The 22,937-nt window shown below is 35.4% G+C and overlaps 1 protein-coding gene across 1 annotated transcript in view; it reads right to left on the bottom strand.

The window, feature by feature from the left end:
* LOC137406668 (structural maintenance of chromosomes protein 4-like) overlaps positions 1-22,937 on the bottom strand; it is a 51,889-nt gene that overhangs the window by 19,951 nt on the left and 9,001 nt on the right. The window contains exons 9-16 of the mRNA XM_068093279.1: positions 19,641-19,840; positions 18,674-18,782; positions 17,346-17,487; positions 7,717-7,909; positions 6,122-6,252; positions 5,811-6,003; positions 2,935-3,031; positions 10-136 (exon numbers count right to left, since the gene is read on the bottom strand). Coding sequence (XP_067949380.1) covers positions 10-136; positions 2,935-3,031; positions 5,811-6,003; positions 6,122-6,252; positions 7,717-7,909; positions 17,346-17,487; positions 18,674-18,782; positions 19,641-19,840 — 1,192 coding nt within the window. The remainder of the gene's footprint in view (positions 1-9; positions 137-2,934; positions 3,032-5,810; positions 6,004-6,121; positions 6,253-7,716; positions 7,910-17,345; positions 17,488-18,673; positions 18,783-19,640; positions 19,841-22,937) is intronic.

Consider the following 22,937-nt stretch of genomic DNA (forward strand, 5'->3'; position numbering starts at 1 on the left):
AGAACTTGCCATCATTGAACTTTCTGTAGTTATCTTCCAGTCTTCCAACAATTTTAGGATCTGGCTGCGACTTTTTCACAATCTGATCTTGTCGCTTGATTTCAGTTTTTAAGGTGGCTCTCTGCTCCTCATACATCTATAGGCAAAACAGATCTACGATGCTTTACAACAACTGATACATCTATGAACAGATGGGGCAAACAGAATAAAAAATACATCTATGAACAGATGGGGCAAACAGGATACAAAATACATCTCTGAACAGATGAGGCAAACAGGATAAAAATACATCTATGAACAGATGGGGCAAACAGGATGAAAAAATACATCTATGAACAGATGGGGCAAACAGGATAAATACATCTATGAACAGATGGGACAAACAGGATAAATACATCTATGAACAGATGGGGCAAACAGGATACAAAATACATCTAAGAACAGATGGGGCAAACAGGATACAAAATACATCTAAGAACAGATGGGGCAAACAGGATACAAAATACATCTCTGAACAGAAGGGTCAAACAGGATGAAAAAAACATCTATGAACAGATGGGGCAAACAGGATGAAGAAAATACATCTATGAACAGATGGGGCAAACAGGATAAAAAAATACTTCTATGAACAGATGGGGCAAACAGGATGAAAAAATACATCTATGAACAGATGGGGCAAACAGGATACAAAATACATCTCTGAACAGAAGGGTCAAACAGGATGAAAAAAAAAACATCTATGAACAGATGGGGCAAACAGGATAAAAAGTACATCTATGAACAGATGGGGCAAACAGGATAAATATATCTATGAACAGATGGGGCAAACAGGATGAAGAAAATACATCTATGAACAGATGGGGCAAACAGGATAAAAAAATACATCTATGAACAGATGGGGCAAACAGGATGAAAAAATACATCTATGAACAGATGGGGCAAACAGGATACAAAATACATCTCTGAACAGAAGGGTCAAACAGGATGAAAAAAAACATCTATGAACAGATGGGGCAAACAGGATGAAGAAAATACATCTATGAACAGATGGGGCAAACAGGATAAAAAGTACATCTATGAACAGATGGGGCAAAAAGGATAAATACATCTATGAACAGATGGGGCAAACAGGATAAATACATCTATGAACAGATGGGGCAAACAGGATAAATACATCTAAGAACAGATGGGGCAAACAGGATACAAAATACATCTCTGAACAGAAGGGTCAAACAGGATGAAAAAAACATCTATGAACAGATGGGGCAAACAGGATGAAGAAAATACATCTATGAACAGATGGGGCAAACAGGATAAAAAAATACATCTATGAACAGATGGGGCAAACAGGATGAAAAAATACATCTATGAACAGATGGGGCAAACAGGATACAAAATACATCTCTGAACAGAAGGGTCAAACAGGATGAAAAAAACATCTATGAACAGATGGGGCAAACAGGATGAAGAAAATACATCTATGAACAGATGGGGCAAACAGGATAAAAAGTACATCTATGAACAGATGGGGCAAACAGGATAAATATATCTATGAACAGATGGGGCAAACAGGATGAAGAAAATACATCTATGAACAGATGGGGCAAACAGGATAAAAAAATACATCTATGAACAGATGGGGCAAACAGGATGAAGAAAATACATCTATGAACAGATGGGGCAAACAGGATAAAAAGTACATCTATGAACAGATGGGGCAAAAAGGATAAAAAGTACATCTATGAACAGATGGGGCAAACAGGATAAATATATCTATGAACAGATGGGGCAAACAGGATGAAGAAAATACATCTATGAACAGATGGGGCAAACAGGATAAAAAAATACATCTATGAACAGATGGGGCAAACAGGATGAAAAAATACATCTATGAACAGATGGGGCAAACAGGATACAAAATACATCTCTGAACAGAAGGGTCAAACAGGATGAAAAAAAACATCTATGAACAGATGGGGCAAACAGGATGAAGAAAATACATCTATGAACAGATGGGGCAAACAGGATAAAAAGTACATCTATGAACAGATGGGGCAAAAAGGATAAATACATCTATGAACAGATGGGGCAAACAGGATAAATACATCTATGAACAGATGGGGCAAACAGGATAAATACATCTATGAACAGATGGGGCAAACAGGATACAAAATACATCTCTGAACAGAAGGGTCAAACAGGATGAAAAAAACATCTATGAACAGATGGGGCAAACAGGATGAAAAAAACATCTATGAACAGATGGGGCAAACAGGATAAAAAATACATCTATGAACAGATGGAGCAAACAGGATAAAAAATACATCTATGAACAGATGGAGCAAACAGGATAAATACATCTATGAACACATGGGGCAAACAGGGTAAATACATCTAAGAGCCATCACAGGGACTAACTAATGTATTGGTAGGAATACTTAAAACACCACGCAGAGCACATCCGAGGAGTAAAATCGCATGATGCATAAAACAACTGTTTGTACCGCATCAATCATTCCTTTTTATAGTTTGGGTTTGAATGGCAAAACCAAGTCATTTTTACAGACCTGCAAAGAATGTAATGTACATAATAAATCCAACAATGACATGCTTATGCAGGTGCCTGTGTTTGAGCGTGATCATTTGTTTTGTTTGTCCGAAAGAATGGCGCAGTGCAGGACCAATCAGATGAATTGTCTACTGATAGCCAATCAATCAACATGAGAATACGACCAAAACAGGATAACGAGTAGTTGTTAGCTTGAAAAATCATGAAAAACTTAGAATACTAAAAATAAAATGAGCATTTATAGCCAAACTATAAAAGGTAAGGGGTCCGCTGTCAAGCCGCAATGGAAGTTATTTAAACACAATTTTTAACATAGAGGAATATGATAGCGACTCTGACTATGCAAAAGATGGATGAAAACATACCTTAAGTTCCATGGAGCTTGTTTCAAGAGACGCCCTCAGCTTTACAAGCTCATCAGAAAGAGCCTCTTTTTTTCTGGTCAAATCGGCTTTTTTAGTACTGCAAAAAGATGAGTAGGATGTGCCAAATGAGAGTAGTCAAACCTCTACATATGGAGTTACAGTCAAACCTTTACATACGAAGTTACAGTCAAACCTCGACATATGAAATTATAGTCAAACCTCTGCATATGAAGTTACAGTAAAACCTCTACATATGAAGTTACAGTCAAACCTACATATGAAGTTATAGTCAAACTTCCACATATGAAGTTACAGTCCGACTTCTACGTATGAAGTTACAGTCAAACCTCTACATATGAAGTTACAGTCAAACCTCTACATATGAAGTTACAGTCAAACCTCTACATATGAAGTTACAGTCAAACCTCTACATATGAAGTTACAGTCAAACCTCTACATATGAAGTTATAATCAAACCTCTACATATGAAGTTACAGTCAAACCTCTGCATATGGAGTTACAGTCAAACCTCTGCATATAGAGTTACAGTCAAACCTTTACATACGAAGTTACAGTCAAACTTCCACATATGAAGTTACAATCAAACCTTTACATATGAAGTTACAGTAAAACCTCTACATATGAAGTTACAGTCAAACCTCTACATATGAAGTTACAATCAAACCTCTACATATGAAGTTACAAGCAAACCTCTACATATGAAGTTACAATCAAACCTCTACATATGAAGTTACAATCAAACCTCTACATATGAAGTTACAATCAAACCTCTACATATGAAGTTACAAGCAAACCTCTACATATGAAGTTACAATCAAACCTCTACATATGAAGTTACAATCAAACCTCTACATATGAAGTTACAATCAAACCTCTACATATGAAGTTACAGCCAAACCTCTACATATGAAGTTACAGTCAAACCTCTACATATGAAGTTACAGTCAAACCTTTACATATGAAGTTACAATCAAACCTCTACATATGAAGTTACAATCAAACCTCTACATATGAAGTTACAGCCAAACCTCTACATATGAAGTTACAATCAAACCTCTACATATGAAGTTACAAGCAAACCTCTACATATGAAGTTACAATCAAACCTCTACATATGAAGTTACAATCAAACCTCTACATATGAAGTTACAATCAAACCTCTACATATGAAGTTACAGCCAAACCTCTACATATGAAGTTACAGTCAAACCTTTACATATGAAGTTACAATCAAACCTCTACATATGAAGTTACAATCAAACCTCTACATATGAAGTTACAGCCAAACCTCTACATATGAAGTTACAGTCAAACTTCTACATATGAAGTTACAGTCAAACCTCTACATATGAATTTACAGCCAAACATCTACATATGAAATTACAATAAAACCTCCACATATGAAGTTACAGTCAAACTTCTACATAAGGAGTTACAGTCAAACTTCTACATATGAAGTTATAGTCAAACCTCTACATATGAAGTTACAGTCAAACCTCTACATATGAAGTTACAGTCAAACCTCTACATATGAAGTTACAGTCAAACCTATATAAAAAATTTGCTTTGTACGTCAAAACCCTTTAACGTTGATGCAAACATTTTTGTAAGTAGAGGTGGCACAGAGGTAGAGAGAGATTAGGGAGAGAGAGCGGAGGGGGTGGAGAGAGAGAAAAGGGGAGAGAGCGAGGGGGGAAGGGGAAGAGTGAAGAGAGAGAATAAGGATAGAGGGCAAGGGAAGAGTAAGAGGGAAGGAGAGAGGTAGGAGAGAATGTCAGTGAGAGATTAAGAAGGGGAAGGAAGGAAGAGTGAGAATGAGGATAGAGGACAAGGGGAGAGTAAGAGGGAAGGAGAGAGGTAGGAGAGAATGTCAGTGAGAGATTAAGAAGGGGGAAGGAAGAAAGAGAGAATGGGGATAGAGGGCAAGGGGAGAGAAAAAGGGAAGGAGAGAGGTAGGAGAGAATGTCAGTGAGAGATTAAGAAGGGGGAAGGAAGAGAGAGAATGGGGATAGAGGGCAAGGGGAGAGTAAGAGGGAAGAAGAGAGGTAGGAGAGAATGTCAGTGAGAGATTAAGAAGGGGGAAGGAAGAAAGAGAGAATGGGGATAGAGGGCAAGGGGAGAGAAAAAGGGAAGGAGAGAGGTAGGAGAGAATGTCAGTGAGAGATTAAGAAGGGGGAAGGAAGAGAGAGAATGGGGATAGAGGGCAAGGGGAGAGTAAGAGGGAAGAAGAGAGGTAGGAGAGAATGTCAGTGAGAGATTAAGAAGGGGGAAGGAAGAAAGAGAGAATGGGGATAGAGGGCAAGGGGAGAGAAAAACGGAAGGAGAGAGGTAGGAGAGAATGTCAGTGAGAGATTAAGAAGGGGGAAGGAAGAGAGAGAATGGGGATAGAGGGCAAGGGGAGAGTAAGAGGGAAGAAGAGAGGTAGGAGAGAATGTCAGTGAGAGATTAAGAAGGGGGAAGGAAGAAAGAGAGAATGGGGATAGAGGGCAAGGGGAGAGAAAAAGGGAAGGAGAGAGGTAGGAGAGAATGTCAGTGAGAGATTAAGAAGGGGGAAGGAAGAGAGAGAATGGGAATAGAGGGCAAGGGGAGTGTAAGAGGGAAGGAGAGGTAGGAGAGAATGTCAGTGAGAGATTAAGAAGGGGGAAGGAAGAGAGAGAATGAGGATAGAGGGCAAGGGGAGAGTAAGAGGGAAGGAGAGAGGTAGGAGAGAATGTCAGTGAGAGATTAAGAAGGGGGAAGGAAAAAAAGAGATAATGAGAATAGAACAATGAGAGAACAAGAAAGGATTGAAGTATCTAGACCAGAGATAGTATTAGGGTGAGAGTGAACATTACCTAAGATGTTAGATGACTTACCCCTGACTCTGCAACTTCTCCCGTCCTTTGCACAGCTTCGTCTCCATCTCCTTTAGCTTCTCAGGAGAAACTTCATCCGCGTTCGACACCGATGAGCCCATGCGTCCTTTAGAAGGCCGTCCACCACCTGACATGGCCCCGGAGATCTCTATGAGCTGACCAGCAAGAGTAACGACTCTATACCTCGTAGCTCCTGCAGGTACAAACCATTCAAATTTCAAACTGAATAACTATATTCGCCTACCTATAGGAAAGCCAGAAGGTACTGCAAAGTTACGATAGAACATCAAAATACAAACCAGTCTACTTACCAAAAGCGATCTTAGACGCCTGCTGGAGGTCATCCGCTACAAGAGTATCCCTGAGGGCGTAGTAGAATGCTCCCTTTAGCCTGGCGTCCTTGTACTTAATTAAATCGAACAGTCTTGGGGCATTGTTTGGGCTGCATTAACAGATAAGCAATCATAAACATACCAAAAGCGCAATTGAAACTATTCTTATGGTTACAATCATATGAAAACTCCACGAACAAACCTAACTAGTACCCGCCCTCAACAAGTGGACAAAGTAGATTTTTTGATAAGTTTTTAGCCTAAGATTTGGCAGTTTGCCAGTCAGCATCGCCATTGCTAGTGGATGCAGGGGAACAGCTACTTGCAAAAGACTACATACAGAATTTTCAAATTATGAAATGTCTTTTAATAAAAATATTGCTTTGACTTATGAAAGATGCTTTTACATACAAGCGACCGGAATGCCTTTCATATTTCGATCCCTTTGTTTGAAACGCAAAACAACAAAAAAACAAAATATTTACTGTGAATACTTTACTTTGACTTTAGAGCATGGATTCATTTTCGTATATAGTGTTTTCTTTCAGGTGTCAACTGTTGACTGCCTCCACCCGCTGTTGTACAATTGTAAGTTTTCCCATATCCCATATGGAGCAGGACAACTCAAGTTTTTAGCAATTCAAATTGTATGTTTTTTTTATGATGACGCAGTTTTTAGTTTGTGCTGATGAAAATAAATGTCTCTACTTATGTTCTTAAAACATTTATTCTGATCAGAACAAAACCAAGACGGCAATACAACACCAACCTCCTCTGACCGCCACTCTCCCACTCCTGCAGTCTTCGCTTAGTCTCGTCCAGACGGCCCACACAAAATTTAAACAAACAAACTGTTCATAATTTTTATTCGTTATTTCTTTGTTCTTTCTTCTTTGAGTGTGTGCTTTTTTATTTATTATGTTGTAATACAATTATAACATGCATTTTTTGCCGACTTGAACCATTTCATGTATTTATAATTTATACAAATATCAGTTTTGAGGAGGCTTGGAACGGATTAGGGCATTTATGTAGTAAAATCAGTTTCTACATAATTAAGTTTTCTACCTACGAAACAGCATCCAGAACGAATTGATTTTGTAAGTAGAGGTTCCCCTGCACTAATTCAGTATTATTAATTTTGTAAGTAGAGGTTCCCCTGCACTAGTTCAGTATTATTAATTTTGTAAGTAGAGGTTCCCTGCACTAGTTCAGTATTATTAATTTTGTAAGTAGAGGTTCCCCTGCACTAGTTCCGTACTATTAATTTTGTAAGTAGAGGTTCCCCTGCACTAGTTCAGTACTATTAATTTTGTAAGTAGAGGTTCTCCTGCACTAATTCGGTACTATTTAGAAACAGAAACTAACTCTAATAGTAGAATTGTGTTATTATTATATGCTGCTATATTAAAGGCCATTCATCCATGAGAGACAACCAATCATCAATCAACTACAATAAACTGTCATTAGGAGAAGCAGTAGCTGATCCTACATGGTTAACTAATTATGTTACACGAAGTGAGGATGTTGAACACGCTCATAAGATATAGTTATATGATAGGATAGTTACTCACGTGCTGATTGGCTTGTTTGCTTTTGTCACCCATTGCTCCATTTTATCAAGCAGAATAAATGTACAGACGCCAAGGTTGGCCTTCTTCAGGTAATCCACACACTTCTGACCTGTCTCGAGGGCATCGACCACAATATTGTCAAGTGGCCCGCAGGCTGTCGAGATGGCCACATCGTATTTATCGTCTATCGCTCCTGCACACCAACCATAAGCCATCTTAATTCGCATTGGCTGGCAAAACAACTTACTCCAGTGACACTTAACAAAATTGGTCTTTGAATGCAACACAAAAATAGCGTGATACAAGAAACTAAACAATAGAGCGCTCTAGGCTACGGACTGAACGCATGCAAGAAAGGTTAACTCTGTGATGTCACCCTAGCAAACTTCACCTGATCTATCGTATTTAATTGCACTCCATATTTTATAGTAATCACTAATATATTAATAATTTGTTAGCTTCTGTCATAACAAACACCCAGCAGGCTACTCTCCAACTTTACTTGTCGAGGCTCTTCATAGAATGCGATAAAAAAGCATTAAAGACCCACTGTGCCATCCAATTTCCCACCAAAAACACCTATTTGATTTCTCTTGAGCAAAACTTTCTTTAGAACAAGTTGCATAACATCAAATTATAAGTTAAGAAATAGTTGTATTTATTTTCCTGTTAAATCGGTTTTAAATGAATGCTGTATTACTAGTTAAATACCTGATTAAGTGAAATTTACCTTCAATTATGTCTAGGTCTATGTTGCTAGGCAGATGACTTGTTGAAAGGTAAAGTATGTTTTGGAAAATCAATACACACTAATAATCGTATCAATTATTCAAAATTTTATTGGGGAAAATTTAACAAAGCTAAAGGAATGAGTACAAAAGCTTTTTTTACAGAATTCCAAATAACAACAACTTGAGGAGTGTTTAAACTAACGACGAAAACTGCTGAAATGCCAACTCCCCACAACTTGTCACCCGAAGCAACTGACTTGGCATATAAACTAGCTGCGCTACCCGGTGTTGCCCGGGTAATAAAAAAGTCTTTGGTCAGAAAATTGATTTGTATTTAATATATAACAACATTTGCCATTCTAACTTTCAAACTGCATATCATGAAAGAAGTGTTTTGTGTAGTTGAAATAATTTAATAGAAAATAAAAACAACTGCAAAGGTTTTTAAACTTTGTCAAACAACTGTAACTTTCAAACTTCATATCATGAGGAAAAAGTTTTGTGCAGGTAAAATAAATTACAAATAATAAAACAACTATAAAAGGGTTTAGATATAAATGTGAAATAATTAGCAAGTAATAGCTAAATTAAGTCGGTTTCACTACGATTACAATGAAGGATGATTCGGTAATGATACAATTATTACGAACTGGGAAAACAAAATAAAAATCCTGAATATGTTGAATTGATAATAACAATTCTTGTATAGGAGTGTGTGTTTAACCCTTTGACTGCCATCCATGTACAAATTTAGCTATCGGCCTACAGCCAGCCATTTTACCGAAAAATGCCAATACTGCTTCATGATATGTAAACCATATTTTTTCAATTTCAAACTTTATCTAGAACATTTTTGTTACATATCTTTTTTTTCCAATATGTTAAAAAACACTGCCAATCCGTTTTCTAACTAGGGAGGTATTTACATAAAACTTACACAAAGATGTTCATTTTTGGTAATTGAAACTCTTGCATAGAAGCGTGTGTGTTTGAAAAAGGTTACTGTTCCACAGAAAATATCCATCAAAACTTTGAATATGGCGATACTATTATCTCTCGATACTGTTACAAATGTAAAAATGAGATATCGTACTTTTTCTGACCGAAAGGAAAGAGAATGTCGAGGCTCTTCTTATGAATACAGTATATTTGTCCGTGTGAGAGGAATTGGCCTTGACCCCAGATATAGTAATTGAACCTTACCAAAAATATTTTTTAACAAGGGCGCCGTAATGCGTAGCTGCATTCGGAAAATAATCAGTGTGCGCTGTAGCTATAGTCAGAGAGACACACGTACGGACAGACACACCAACTTTGAAAAATATATATGTACGTATAGACAGAGGCATCGTACCATGTGGGCGCGGCGCTAAAATAATAGCTATAGCTAGACAATCGATACGACGAATACAGATACAACCAACTTTGAGAAATATATACAGTATATACATAGATGTGAGTGTCTGTCCAGTTATAGCGATAAAGTTTTAGTAACGAAACATCTGCTTCCCAGAGGATTCAATCTCAAAACCTCTAGTTCTGGAGCTTAGCCAATAGACTACGGCGTTCAACTTCACCATCAATAATGGTGAAGTTATTCGCTACAAGATTAGCAACTGGTCTCCCTAGGTGAACAACTGGCATTGCACGGGATATAAAACAGTTGCAGGTAGTGTAAAGGTAATGTAATGTTTATAAGCTGTTTTTTATTTCCTGTGCAACGCAGGGCATTCACCTAGTCTATCTACTAAAAGAGAGTGCCATACCTTTCGACTATGCATGATGCAACTGTAACTACTTGATAAATAAGCTATGTGTCAATAAAAACTCTTTTTACCATAATCTTCAAACGCAAAGCCATGATTGGATCTCATTAGAAACTCATAGCTACGCTATTACTAACACAGGTCGTATTATAACCCTTGAATCGTTTACCCGAGGTGATCTTTTTAGTATTTATGTGGGAATGTATCCAGGTGGATTGAATATCATTTTTCTGTTGTTCTTGGCCTATGCTTGGTAATTTTGTCTCAAACAATCTGATAAGATTATGGGTTAATATTTAGGAGAATGTTAAAAGGGTTGATGTTTACCAACGATGATCGCATAAGCAATCGTTCCTGTATATTTGTGCTCAGAAAAAATTAGCATTATAACTTCTATTTGGTGAATTTTGTTAGCGGTGAGCACACTTTGTGTTGAATTCAACTCGTTCAAAAAAATGAATGGGAAGACGATGAGTTAAACCACGAGCTTGCTTGCGATGAAAAAATAATACTGCACTCATTGAGACATAATGCTAAAACAAATGCAATATAACAAATGCTGACAGTTGACTAGGTATGAGTCAACCACTTCAAATGCACACTCCATTTAAAAAAAATTAACTGAGTTAACTTATGGCATGGCCATTCAGCTTACGACCGAATGCATGACCAACCCTGTACTTATTTACTTCTTACATCAAAAGTCAATACACGACAGCCATCTGTGACTCAACTTGACAAACCATTTGTAATAAATTTATATCTAGTTGTGCTGACAACTCCTCGTATATATACACCAGAGTTACTATTTGAGAGTTCTTTAACTACTGAGAAACCATCTATACACAGCCGTAAGAGTCTTTTGTGTCAATTCTCTTCGAATCAGACAAGCTATTAAAATGCTTCGGTATGATGATGCTCTTTGTGTGAATGTATTACTTGTTTTAATAACATCCAAGTTTCCGTGATGATGGCTTTTACTTGCGTTAGTGTCATCTAAAAGTACTTAAAATATTATTACAAAAACATAAAACATTATAAAGGTGTATATGTGTCTGCGTTTGTCCAGCTATAGCTATTAAAATCTTGAAATAAAGAATATTTAACGCAGAAGATTTAATCTCGTGCCCTTTGATTCGCCAGTCCGACGCCTTACCAATTAAGCCACACAAGCATGAAGTATTCATTAGACGATATATGTCCCTATATGGTAGCAAATACGCTACCGCTTTCCGTCACGACGCAAAGTTATGGTGTAACATCATGGAAAGCGGTAGCTCTTATTAGTAAACTTACTCAAATTATCCATTGGCAATGTGCCAGGCTAATAGCAAGTGGCAGGCAACTCTCATTACCTTTCATTGTTTATAAGCTGATTTTTAATACCCGGGCAACGGCGGGTAGCAGAGCTAGTCATATTATATATCTTGCTCCTTCATTGTGACCATGAGTTAGTAAAGTATGCAGAAATGTTTTACTTAAAAACATGTTTAAATTTGTAACTTACAGTGATATTTGGAGGTCTGGAAAGCACTAATATAATATGCACTATATTCAACTATTTTAAGTGAAAATAATTCGCTTGTTATACAAGTGGGTAAGATTGTTATTATGAGAGTCCTGCGTAAAATTTAGTGAATTTTTCCGAGGTTTTTAAACCTTCACAAATTTAATTATATCATAATATAACATCTCATCTATCTAAAACTTGAAAATAAAATTTCAAAATCGGCCTATTGGTCCAGTATATATTGATAATTTTGTGATGTCTCGTCGGTATGTACAACATGATAGTAATAAAACACTGATGAACTCAGTAGCATGACGTGATGTTGCACCCTGTGTTTACCGACTTGCAGGAATATAATACACTGTTTTGGTGTTTTGTATACTTGCTGCCTCAGCTTGTCTCTTCTCCTCAGCCATATTCTAATAATAATTACGACACCACTGGCTATTGTTTTCAGCTTTTTCTTACTGTTCTTTGCAAAGCTTTTGGTAACTTTAACATTTTTTCAATTTAAGCGACATTTTTCGGGAACGCCAATTTAAAAAGACTTATTAGTTGCATTAGTAGCGTGTTGCATTATTATATTACACCAGGTTATATTATTATAATAATATTATTACATAATAATATACCAAGTTATATTATTATATTATACCAGGTTATATTATACCAGGTTATATTATTATAATATTGTTATGTTATACTATACCAGGGTACATTATTATAATATTATTATAATATTATACCAGGTTATATTATTATAATATTATATTAGCCTGCATAACTACTATAGTAGTTTATTCCTAAGCCGATCTAGATAAAAAAATTATTGCTTAGCTGATGTACAGAAATTAATAACATATCCATTAATAAATTAGAAGAGGTTCAATTTAAATAAAATCACATCAATATACAGATGTTGCAGTCAATAAATCTGTTGATATTTATTGAATAATACTCAAAATTTATTTTTTTATTTTTTTCACTAAGAATTAGTAACTCTTTTTGTGATTGTTGGTTAAATGGTTGACCAAAACCATTTGAAACACTAATAATAAATATTTTATTAAATATGAACAATAAATATTCACTAACGGCAGCTAAAATCTGAGCATAAGAGGTGATACTTTTATGTAGTGTTGTGCTATTTATTACTAAATTATTATTAATGTAACTACTACTAATATTATTATATAATTTTATAAATAATATAATAATTACTATTTAGATAATAAATGTAAATGAATAATTAAAATCAAATAAGCGATGAATATAATGTAAAACATTAGAAATAAAAATGAACTACATTACTTGTTAGATATTATATTTAAAAATAACTATTCAATTTCATGCGAATGTAAAAGTTATAATTTAGAAACATATAATATTTATATTCATAGAGTGACTCATAAAGACTCGTAAAGTGAAATCATTTAGTGTTTTTTAATCTTTGCTCTATCGTTATTTACCAAAAAGATAAGAAGTCACTTAAGATCTCAAAGGCACATTAAATTACTCATTAGTGTTATTACTTATTAACTTACTTATTGGTGTAAGGCAAGCATGTAGTTAGCCTGTCTTGACCATAGAGTTATCTCCCCCTAGAGTGATAACTGTGCACTCAACAACACGAGCGTTTCCGGTGCCAATAAGGAGCGTTTAGGCCACGCCCCTTTTTTGTACTAGTCAATCGTAGTGATCGATAGAACAATATTGTCAGCCATGAGAATGATCATGAATTTCCAGTTAAGATAGTAATTATTGCTCATATTAAAGAAATGATGATTATAGTTTATTACTCTAATATATGCTTATTATTTAAAGCAATTCAATACCTACATGCATTGCAAAGGCACTGAATAGATAGTGTTAAGTAAGTGAGTTAATGCAATCAGTTACTCCAATGATATACAGCCCCCACACATGAGGGGCTGTATATCATTGGTTATTCATAGATAAGATAGATAGTCATACTGGGGTTGTATTACATTGGTGTGATGGGAAGCTAATCGACTGCCATCAACTGAAAGTATTGACATTGTATGGTGATAGAGTGATTCATTGTCACCTCAGTTCACAAACAGCCCTTGCATGTAATATTAGATTTCAATACATATCAATCAAATACATAGACTAGCTTGAAGCAAAGATGTCCACTAGTTAGTGGACATCTTTGCTTGATGTAAGCAAGCAAAAAGTTTGAAAGTTAGAGTGGCAAATGTTGTTATATGTTAGATAAAAATAAATTATACTTAATTATACTAAATTATAATTATTTAAAAATAAAATAGACTTTTTATTACTTTATTTATTAAATAAAGTAATAAAAAGTAGTTGTGAATTACTTTATTTATTAAATAAAGTAATAAAAATTAGCTATGATTACAATAATTTTTTATTGTAATCACAGCTAAACAGATTATATTTAGCATTACTCGCTAATTATTTTACATTTAAACACATTTGCAGTTTCATTTTTCTTCTTAATTCATTTTAACAAAAAATTTCTTTCATGATATGAAATTTAAAAGTGGTAGTTGTTTGAAAAAGCTTGAAAACATTTACAGTTGTTTTTATTTTCTCTCTTCTCTTCATTTATTTCAATTACACAAAACACTTTTCATAATATGTAGTTTGAAAGTTAAAGTGGTAAATGTTGTTATATGTTAAATAAAAATAAATTATACTTAATTCTACTAACTATAATTATATAAAAATAAAATAGACTTTTTTATTACCTTATTTATTATATAATTTTTTATTGTAATCATAGCTAAATAGATTATATTTAGCCATTACTTGATAATTATTTTACATTTAAACACATTTACAGTTTTATTTTTTTTCCTAATTTATTTCAACAAAACACTTCTTTCATGATATGAATTTAAAAGTTGAAGTTGTTTGAAAAAGCTTGCAAACCTTTAGAGTTGTTTTCTTTTTCCTCTTAATTCATTTAAACTGCTTAAAAATATTTTCTCATGATATGAAGTTTAAAAGTTAGAATAGTAAATGTTACATAAAAATAAATTTTCTGTCCAAATACTTTTTTATTACTCGGGCAACACCGGGTAGTACAGCTCATAGTTGATGGCAGTTGATTAGCTTCCCATCACACCAATGTAATACAACCCCAGTATGACTATGTATGTTATCTATGAGTAACTGCTTGCATTACCTTCACTTTCACTCACTATCTATTCAGTGCCTTGGCAAGTCATGTAGGTATCAGGGATTACGTGTATGTCACAATTTCCATTTTCATAATTCATTTCCATTTCCATAATTCATTTCCATATTATTTCTATTTCCATAACATTTCCATAATTCATTTCCATATTATTTCCATTTCCATAAAAGTTCCATAATTCATTTCCATATTAATTCCATTTCCATAATTCATTTCCATTTCCATAGCATTTCCATAATTCATTTCCATTTTCATACTATTTCCATACTTGTAAAATAAAATTTCCATATCCATTTCCCTAAAATTATGGAAATATTTATGTTTATGGAAATGAAAAAGTAAACATTTCCATAATATGTTTAGCAATCCCTGGTAGGTATTGAATTGCTTTAAATAATAAGCATATATTAAAGTAATAAACTATAATCATCATTTTTTTAATATGAGCATTAATTACTATCTCAACTGGAATTCATGATCCTTGTTTAACCCTTCTCATGGCTGATGTTATTGATCTAGTCAATCACTACGACTGACTAGCACAAAAAAGAGGCGTGGCCTAAACGCTCCTTGTTGGCACCGGAAATGCTCGTGTAGTTATCACTCTAGGGGGAGATAACTCTATGGTCTTGACAAACTGTTGTTTTTGTGGAGTTGTCCCCTTTGAGCGAGGCGAGCAAAACAACAGCTTGTCACAAGACGCACTGCACCTGATGCACCAGCTGCACTGAAAGGGAGTTGTTCTCTTCCGCCTAGGCGGCTTGGCTGCGATGTTATGTCGGTCGCTCTATTGGTAATCATAACGGATTTAGCGCAAAAATTTATGCAGAAAAAAACAAGATATAAACGTTTAACCAGAGTCCAGTCTCTGCGGTAAACTTTAGTAGAACTTGAGAATAAAATTAAAAATAAAATCAATAAAAACAAATAAAACTGAATCATACAAAAATAGAAATAAAACTGACTGAGCGCACAAATAACAACATGTTTAGTTGCTGTTGTTGCCTGAGCTCTACTAAAGTTTGCCGCAGAGACTGGTCTCTAGTTAAACGATTTTTTTTTAAATAAATTTTTGCCCGAAATCCGTTATGATTACCAATGGAGCGACCGGCATAACATCGCAGTCAAGCCTCATAGACGGAAGAGAACAACTCCCTTTCAGTGCAGCTGATGCATCAAGTGCAGTGTGCCTTGTGACAAGCCGTTGTTTTGCTCGCCAGGGGACAACTCCACAAAACCAACAGTTTGTCAAGACAGGCTAGCATGTAGTGAACACTAAACAGTATTTTATATAAAAACTTAACTATAAATGAAAATTTACAGCCAGTCTTGGTAATTGTTCACATTGCAAATCGCTAACAGAAATGTAGTTATACATTAAAGAGTGGGGACTGTGACGATCTTGTTTATACACACCTTCATCAGTATTACTACATTTAAAAGTTGTCAAGTCGATCTATCTCATTGAAGCCAATAGGGAGCAAATCTCAATGATCTCTTCTGCAATTAGTGCTATATTCAATTTTGCCAATGAAGCGTATAACGCTTTTTCTCAATGTTGAAGATGGAGGCTGTCGTAATCATAGTTAAATAAGGGTGCCAGGATCATGATGTAAATTTTTTGCAATGCTTGTGTCTCAAGATCAATTATTAGTGAAAAAGTTGCTAGAATTGTCAAATTTTCTATTTTACACAAAAGTCTGTCTGGATGGATTAGTGAGGTAATTATAATAATTTTTATGAGCGAGACTATTACTATCAGGGCAAATTTGAATGACCAGCATGACACTGTATTACAGGTGTTAATAACGGTACAACTGGTGCTTGGAGATTAAAATGCTTGCGAATTATATTTAAACTATAACAAAAGTTGTTTTACTTAGAGAACATTTTGGAAATTATATTTTATCTTTAAACAGGGAACTACAGTAATATAACTGAGTAATACTTCCGGATGCACTACCACCGGATGCACTACCACCGGATGCACTACCTCCGGATGCACTACCACCGGATGCACTACCACCGGATGCACTACCACCGTATGCACTACCACCGGATGCACTACCACCGGATGCACTACCACCGGATGCACTACCACCGGATGCACTACCACCGTGCCTTCAACAACCAACAAAACATGTATTTTCAATTTTAAGTTAATATTCATTATATTGTACAGTTTATGATAGAATAAAATGTGGATACTATGAAAATGAAAAACTTTTTTGCACAATAACATGTTAAAAAATATTTTCAATCAAATTTTAATAGGTTTAGAAATCTAACGATTCTCGTAATAAAAAACATTACCCAAGTAGAGTGAGGCACGAGGTAAGTGATAGAACGACTCCAACTTGTACTCATTATCAGGTTCAAATGGAAACACTGTAAAGGTGGCAACAAGAGACACATAGTCTAGAGCTACCTACCGAGGTCACCGAGGCGTCCCACAATTCCAGGAATACTCCCAGAACGCTTCTGCTCCATGAGCCCTTGCAGCTGAGCGGACTGACTCCGGCGGCTGGCGGCCTGGCTAGAGCACTCCCTGAACTTGGTACCGAGCATTTGCAGCTGTAGACATAGTGACAAGTTGCGAAGGTGTCAGCCGGTCAGCTGGCTGGTACGCTAGACTGCTTAGATTTGAAAGGCTAATTAACACACTGGGAGTTACCTGCTCAATGTGAGCAGTTTACAAATACTTTTTAATTAATGTAAATATTGCCACATTTAAACTTGACTTGCATTTTGATTGCTGAGCAAGAATTTTTACTCCTCCCAGAGCAGACTAGTACACACAACCAGAGCTATTGCAGCACTCTCAAGCAAACAACTGACAAATTCAAGGCTGAAATTTAGTAAAACAAAGTAATAGCGCTATAAATTAGCAGTTGAACAAAACTCCTCACTTAAACCATAACTGTCACGTACAACTTTTATCGTATTTATTAGGTAAATCAGACACGCTGATTCCGATTTTGTAATCAAAATAAAGATTAGGCCACTAACTTTTAGGGTAATGAAGGATTTTTTATAGCGTTTTAATATCGGTCTCAAAAACAACACGATCGGCATAACAAGCTCCGCCCATAAATACGTGATGTAACCTAGCTTTTTAGGCACAGAAGTTACGTAGGGATGTTTAGACCGATTTAGAATAATAGAGATGGGTGTTTTAAAATCCATTAATATCTAAATTCAGCCTTAAAAATAATATCAGTCTTTTCTGAAAGGTAGATAAGCTATTTAGCATTGCATATTTAAAAAGCGCGATAACAACGCGAGCTTGTGATAAAACCGCGCTTTTTGAGCTCATTTTTCTCGGTGTCCAGCCCATTTAAACGTCATGTAACAAGCTGCGAGCAATTTTAAATAGTTTATATCCCTTTCATAAAAAACTGAAATTATTTTACAGGCTGGATTTAGATAATAATGGGTTTTAAGACACCCATCTCTATTATTCTAAATCGGACTAAACATTCCTAACTTCCGTTTCTGAAAAAGCTAGGTTTCGTCACATATTTATGGGCGGAGCTTGTAATGCCGATTGTGTTGTTTTCGAAACGGATATTGAAACGCTTTAAAAAAGCCTAAATGACTTTGAAGGTTAGTGGACTAATCTTTATTTTGAGTACAAAATCGGAATCAGCGTGTCTGATTTACCTAGTAAAAACGATAAAAGTTGTTCGTGACAGTTATGGTTTAATGTTGAGTGAGAGAAACTTACAACATCTGATGGAAGCTGGAGCAGACAAATTACCTTTTCATGGAGTTCCTCTTCGGCCTTGATGACTGCTTCCAGCTGCTCTGCGGTCTCTTGCACGTATTTCTCAGTGTCGGGAATTCTCTTTTTTAAATCAACCATGAGTCTAAAACAGCAGCATTAGGAAGGCAACTCCAATAGCTCAAGCATAACACATCCAAATGCCATAATGCGGAGCAGTTCTCTAATGGTGAAGTTACACTCATGACTTGAAAGGGCAAAGAAACAACCTTCAGTTTAAATGTGAGCATTGTGCTCGCTAGTAGACTAGATTAGAGCTGCTAGTAGACTAGATTAGAGCTGCTAGCTTACTCTATATACTAACTCTTTCGCTATGGATAGCCTTTGTAATGGCTCACCTTCGTACTTTCACAAAACCATTGATCAAGGTTGACAAAGTTAACAGATCCACCCAAAATTTTGCCACACCAAATTTAGGATATTGGATTATCATCTTGGGAAAAATAAACCAGTTAGTTTTTCTTTCTACTCAGAATTCCCGACATAATATCGTGGTTTCCAAAGTTTTTATTTTTGATTTAAGATGATGAAACGAGAAAACGTAAATAGGGACCTAAATGTATTTTTGTGAAATTTCTTCAATGTCGGGCGTCAGATATTTCTGATAACTATATTTTTATATTAGAAAATGGGGTCTGCGTTTTGGTCAAACTGCGAAAACGATAGCATTTTTTAGGGCGGTCTCACTAAATTAAAAAATATTAAACACGGCTTTTGTTTGTCAAATGCATTATTTTTGCGCCGAATTTTCTGCTGACTACGAACAACTTGAGATTTTTACAGCAAAAATAATGAGTCTACTTAAACAAAAAATTTGTCAGCATGAATTAATTCCGTCAGGACGAGCCAAATATTCCGTAATGACAAAGTTAAGGGATGAAGGAAGAAAGGGTGCACCGTAAGACGCGTTGTCAATGACGTGACACAAGAAAGTGATTCATACTTGCTGTGTGTTTCTATGCTCGTGCCTGCCTCAGAGAAGGTAGAGACCATCCGATCAAGCGTGTCCTTCTCAGTTTGGTACGAGGATTTGGCAAGGTCTAACTCAGCTTTTGCTACATCCGATTTAGACTTCTTTCCATTGAGTTCCTCCTGGTAGGAGAGCAACTTCTCTTCCAGCTTTGTCTTCTGCTTTTGCAGATCCTGCGGGGTGGAGCACAATGACAATGAGTGGCAGGTGCTTACTGGCCAGTACACTAAAAGATGGCCTGGGTCAACTCGAGGAGGTAACTGGACAAGACTAACTTCGAACAGTCACACTAGTACAAGTGTTGAGTTGGTAAGTTTCTAGCGAAGCATTTCTCTACTCGTCAGGTTTTCTTCAAGTAACAGCGTAGGCACATAAACCAATCAGAGCTGTGGAACCTGCGGAACCAATCAGAGCCATGGCACCTGCAGCTATTGACACACACTAACATCTACTTATAACTACTTTACTTGTCAGCAATATATTAAGTTATTACATCCATAGTTAATTACGTCCATAGTTATGATCACATTGCTATTGCGACGGCTCAAAAGTAACAACACAACATTCATCCTTTTCATTCATCCTATCTTCATTCGTTCAACATTATTTAACAATTAAATTTATTAGTGCGCAACAGGGTTTTTGTTGCTGCGGTAATAGGAATCATGATTCTAATAATGGGATCACAACTCCCACATCCACTGTAAAGCTTGTGAGCACTGATAGTCACAACAAAATGCTCCAAATGAACTCACTAATTGACATGGCTGTTTTTAACAACTAACACTTAGTTCCAAACGGTTATCTTCACCAAGGTTCTAGTTGAGGAAGATCTGTTACAGTTGAATGTTAGCTATAACTGTACAGTTATATGTTAGCTATAAAAGTACAGTTATATGTTAGCTATAAATGTGCAGTTATATGTTAGCTATAAACATACAGTTGAATGTTAGCTATAAATGTACAATTATATGTTAGCTATAAACGTACAGCTATATGTTAGCTATAAACGTACAGTTGAATGTTAGCTATAAATGTACAGCTATATGTTAGCTATAAATGTATGGTTATATGTTAGCTATAAATGTACAGCTATATGTTAGCTATAAATGTACAGTTATATGTTAGTTATAAATGTACAGTTATATGTTAGCTATAAATGTACAGCTATATGTTAGCTATAAATGTACAGTTATATGTTAGCTATAAACATACAGCTATATGTTAGCTATAAATGTGCAGTTATATGTTAGCTATAAACGTACAGCTATATGTTAGCTATAAACGTACAGTTGAATGTTAGCTATAAACATACAGTTATATGCTAGCTATAAACGTACAGTTATATGTTAGCTATAAACGCGCAGCTATATGTTAGCTATAAACGTACAGTGGATACTCGCATCTTTATTCGCTGTATCATAAACTGGGCTTCATTAAAAACTCACTGCAACTTTAATATTTATTGACTAGAAATTCCACTGTCATACAGCCCACGACAAAAGTGATAATGGAAAAAAGAAAGGGTACTGTTGATTGTTGAAAAAGTAGTTCTCAGCAGGAATTGACAGAGTATAGTGTGAAATGTAAATGAGACTTGTTTGAAATAGAAATGCTCTAGAAATAGCTTGAAAAGCTTGGTTTAATACAGTAATAAATCACACCTAATCACACAAAAAATCACACCTAATCTACTACTATCTCAAACCTGTTTTACAACGATAAAAAAATTAATTTAGGCTGTAGGCCTAACTAGTGCCGGATAACGAATCGAGTGCATTCAGTTTTTCGATAGTTATTCTCTTTCGGTTCACCGATTCAGAAGGAGCAGACAACTGCGTATGAACCGAATTTTACATCACGATTCGATTCAGTGTTTGCGCATGCCCATGCAGCAGCTTCCTAAACAAAGCTTCGTGAAAGCATCGATCGGTCAGCAAATGTGTTTGGAGTTTTTTTTCATCCAAATTGTAGCAATAGTCTTGACTCTTGCCAAATTAACTCATGTGATGTTTTGTAGTTAAGAGACTCATATTTGTAATATCTTATTATGGTATTAATCTTCATTGATTGTATTTGTCCTGAGCATATTGTAATTTTTTTATTTATATTTATTCGATTGTTTTTAAATTAATTAATTTGATGTTGATTCATTAAATTTTAAAGAGGATAACATTTTTCAAATCGTATTGGTTATTTAATATTACTATAATTGAAAATGACACCATTACTTGAACATTTTTTGCAAATATTAATTATTAGTTTACTATTTATTAATAAATATACAAATCTCGATTCGATGCGGTTCATAATGCCCATATGAGTAAACCGAAGTAATAAATGAAGATTCGGTTTCATTCAGCTTTCAGGAGAATACAACTCTGAAATTGAATGCATAGTGCAGGTAGACATCGAACAGCTCTAGGTCTAACCTACTGTAATGTATGTATTTTAACAACAACGATAAGGAAATATGTTTATTATAACTCTGAAATGCAAAAATATATGTAAAATGGCAAGCTACTGTGTACTATACACAGTTTGAAAGTTGGTTGTGTTGAATGTAGAATGGTTTTGATAGCGATCTTTAAAAGAAAGCAAGTATGAGCGTTCACGCGTCTGGAAGATTTCTGCAGACTGCAGCAAAATAAAAGCGGTTATAAAAGTGTTATAAAGCTGTAGGCCTAATCTACTGTAATGTATGTAATTCAACAACAATAAGGAAAAATGTTTATTATAACTCTGAAATGCAAAATTAGAAGTAAAATGGCAAGCTACTGTGTACTATACACAGTTTGAAAGTTGGCTGCGTTGAATGTAGAATGGTTTTAATAGCGATCTTTAACAAAAAGCAAGTATGAGCATTCACGCGTCTGAAACTGCAGCAAAATAAAAAATGTTCTCGTCATAAAGGGGCGTTGTAGTTTCGCCCTAGCTTGTACATAAGTTGTAAAGAATTTCTGCTAACGTTTTAAATATTGAAACCTTCGGTGGTTGGACAAAAAACATAAGCTGATAAACTGTACCACAATTTCGTACCTGTAATTCGGTCTACGCTTCAAACGGTCTACGTTTATTACAGAAACCTTCGAATAAATTCGATTACAAGTAAACAATGCAATAGACTGGTGAAATGAGCACGGTTTTCTGGTGAAATGCGCACTGCTAAATAGTTCTACTATCTGTCGCACGGCTTTATTGGCGTATCGTAGGCCGGTCTTAACTTTTATCAAACCAAGCTTTTCAAGCGTTTTGTGGCGATTTTCGTCC

The sequence above is a fragment of the Watersipora subatra genome, chromosome 10 (assembly GCF_963576615.1).
Source record: "Watersipora subatra chromosome 10, tzWatSuba1.1, whole genome shotgun sequence".
NCBI classification, from domain to species: Eukaryota; Metazoa; Bryozoa; class Gymnolaemata; order Cheilostomatida; family Watersiporidae; genus Watersipora; species Watersipora subatra.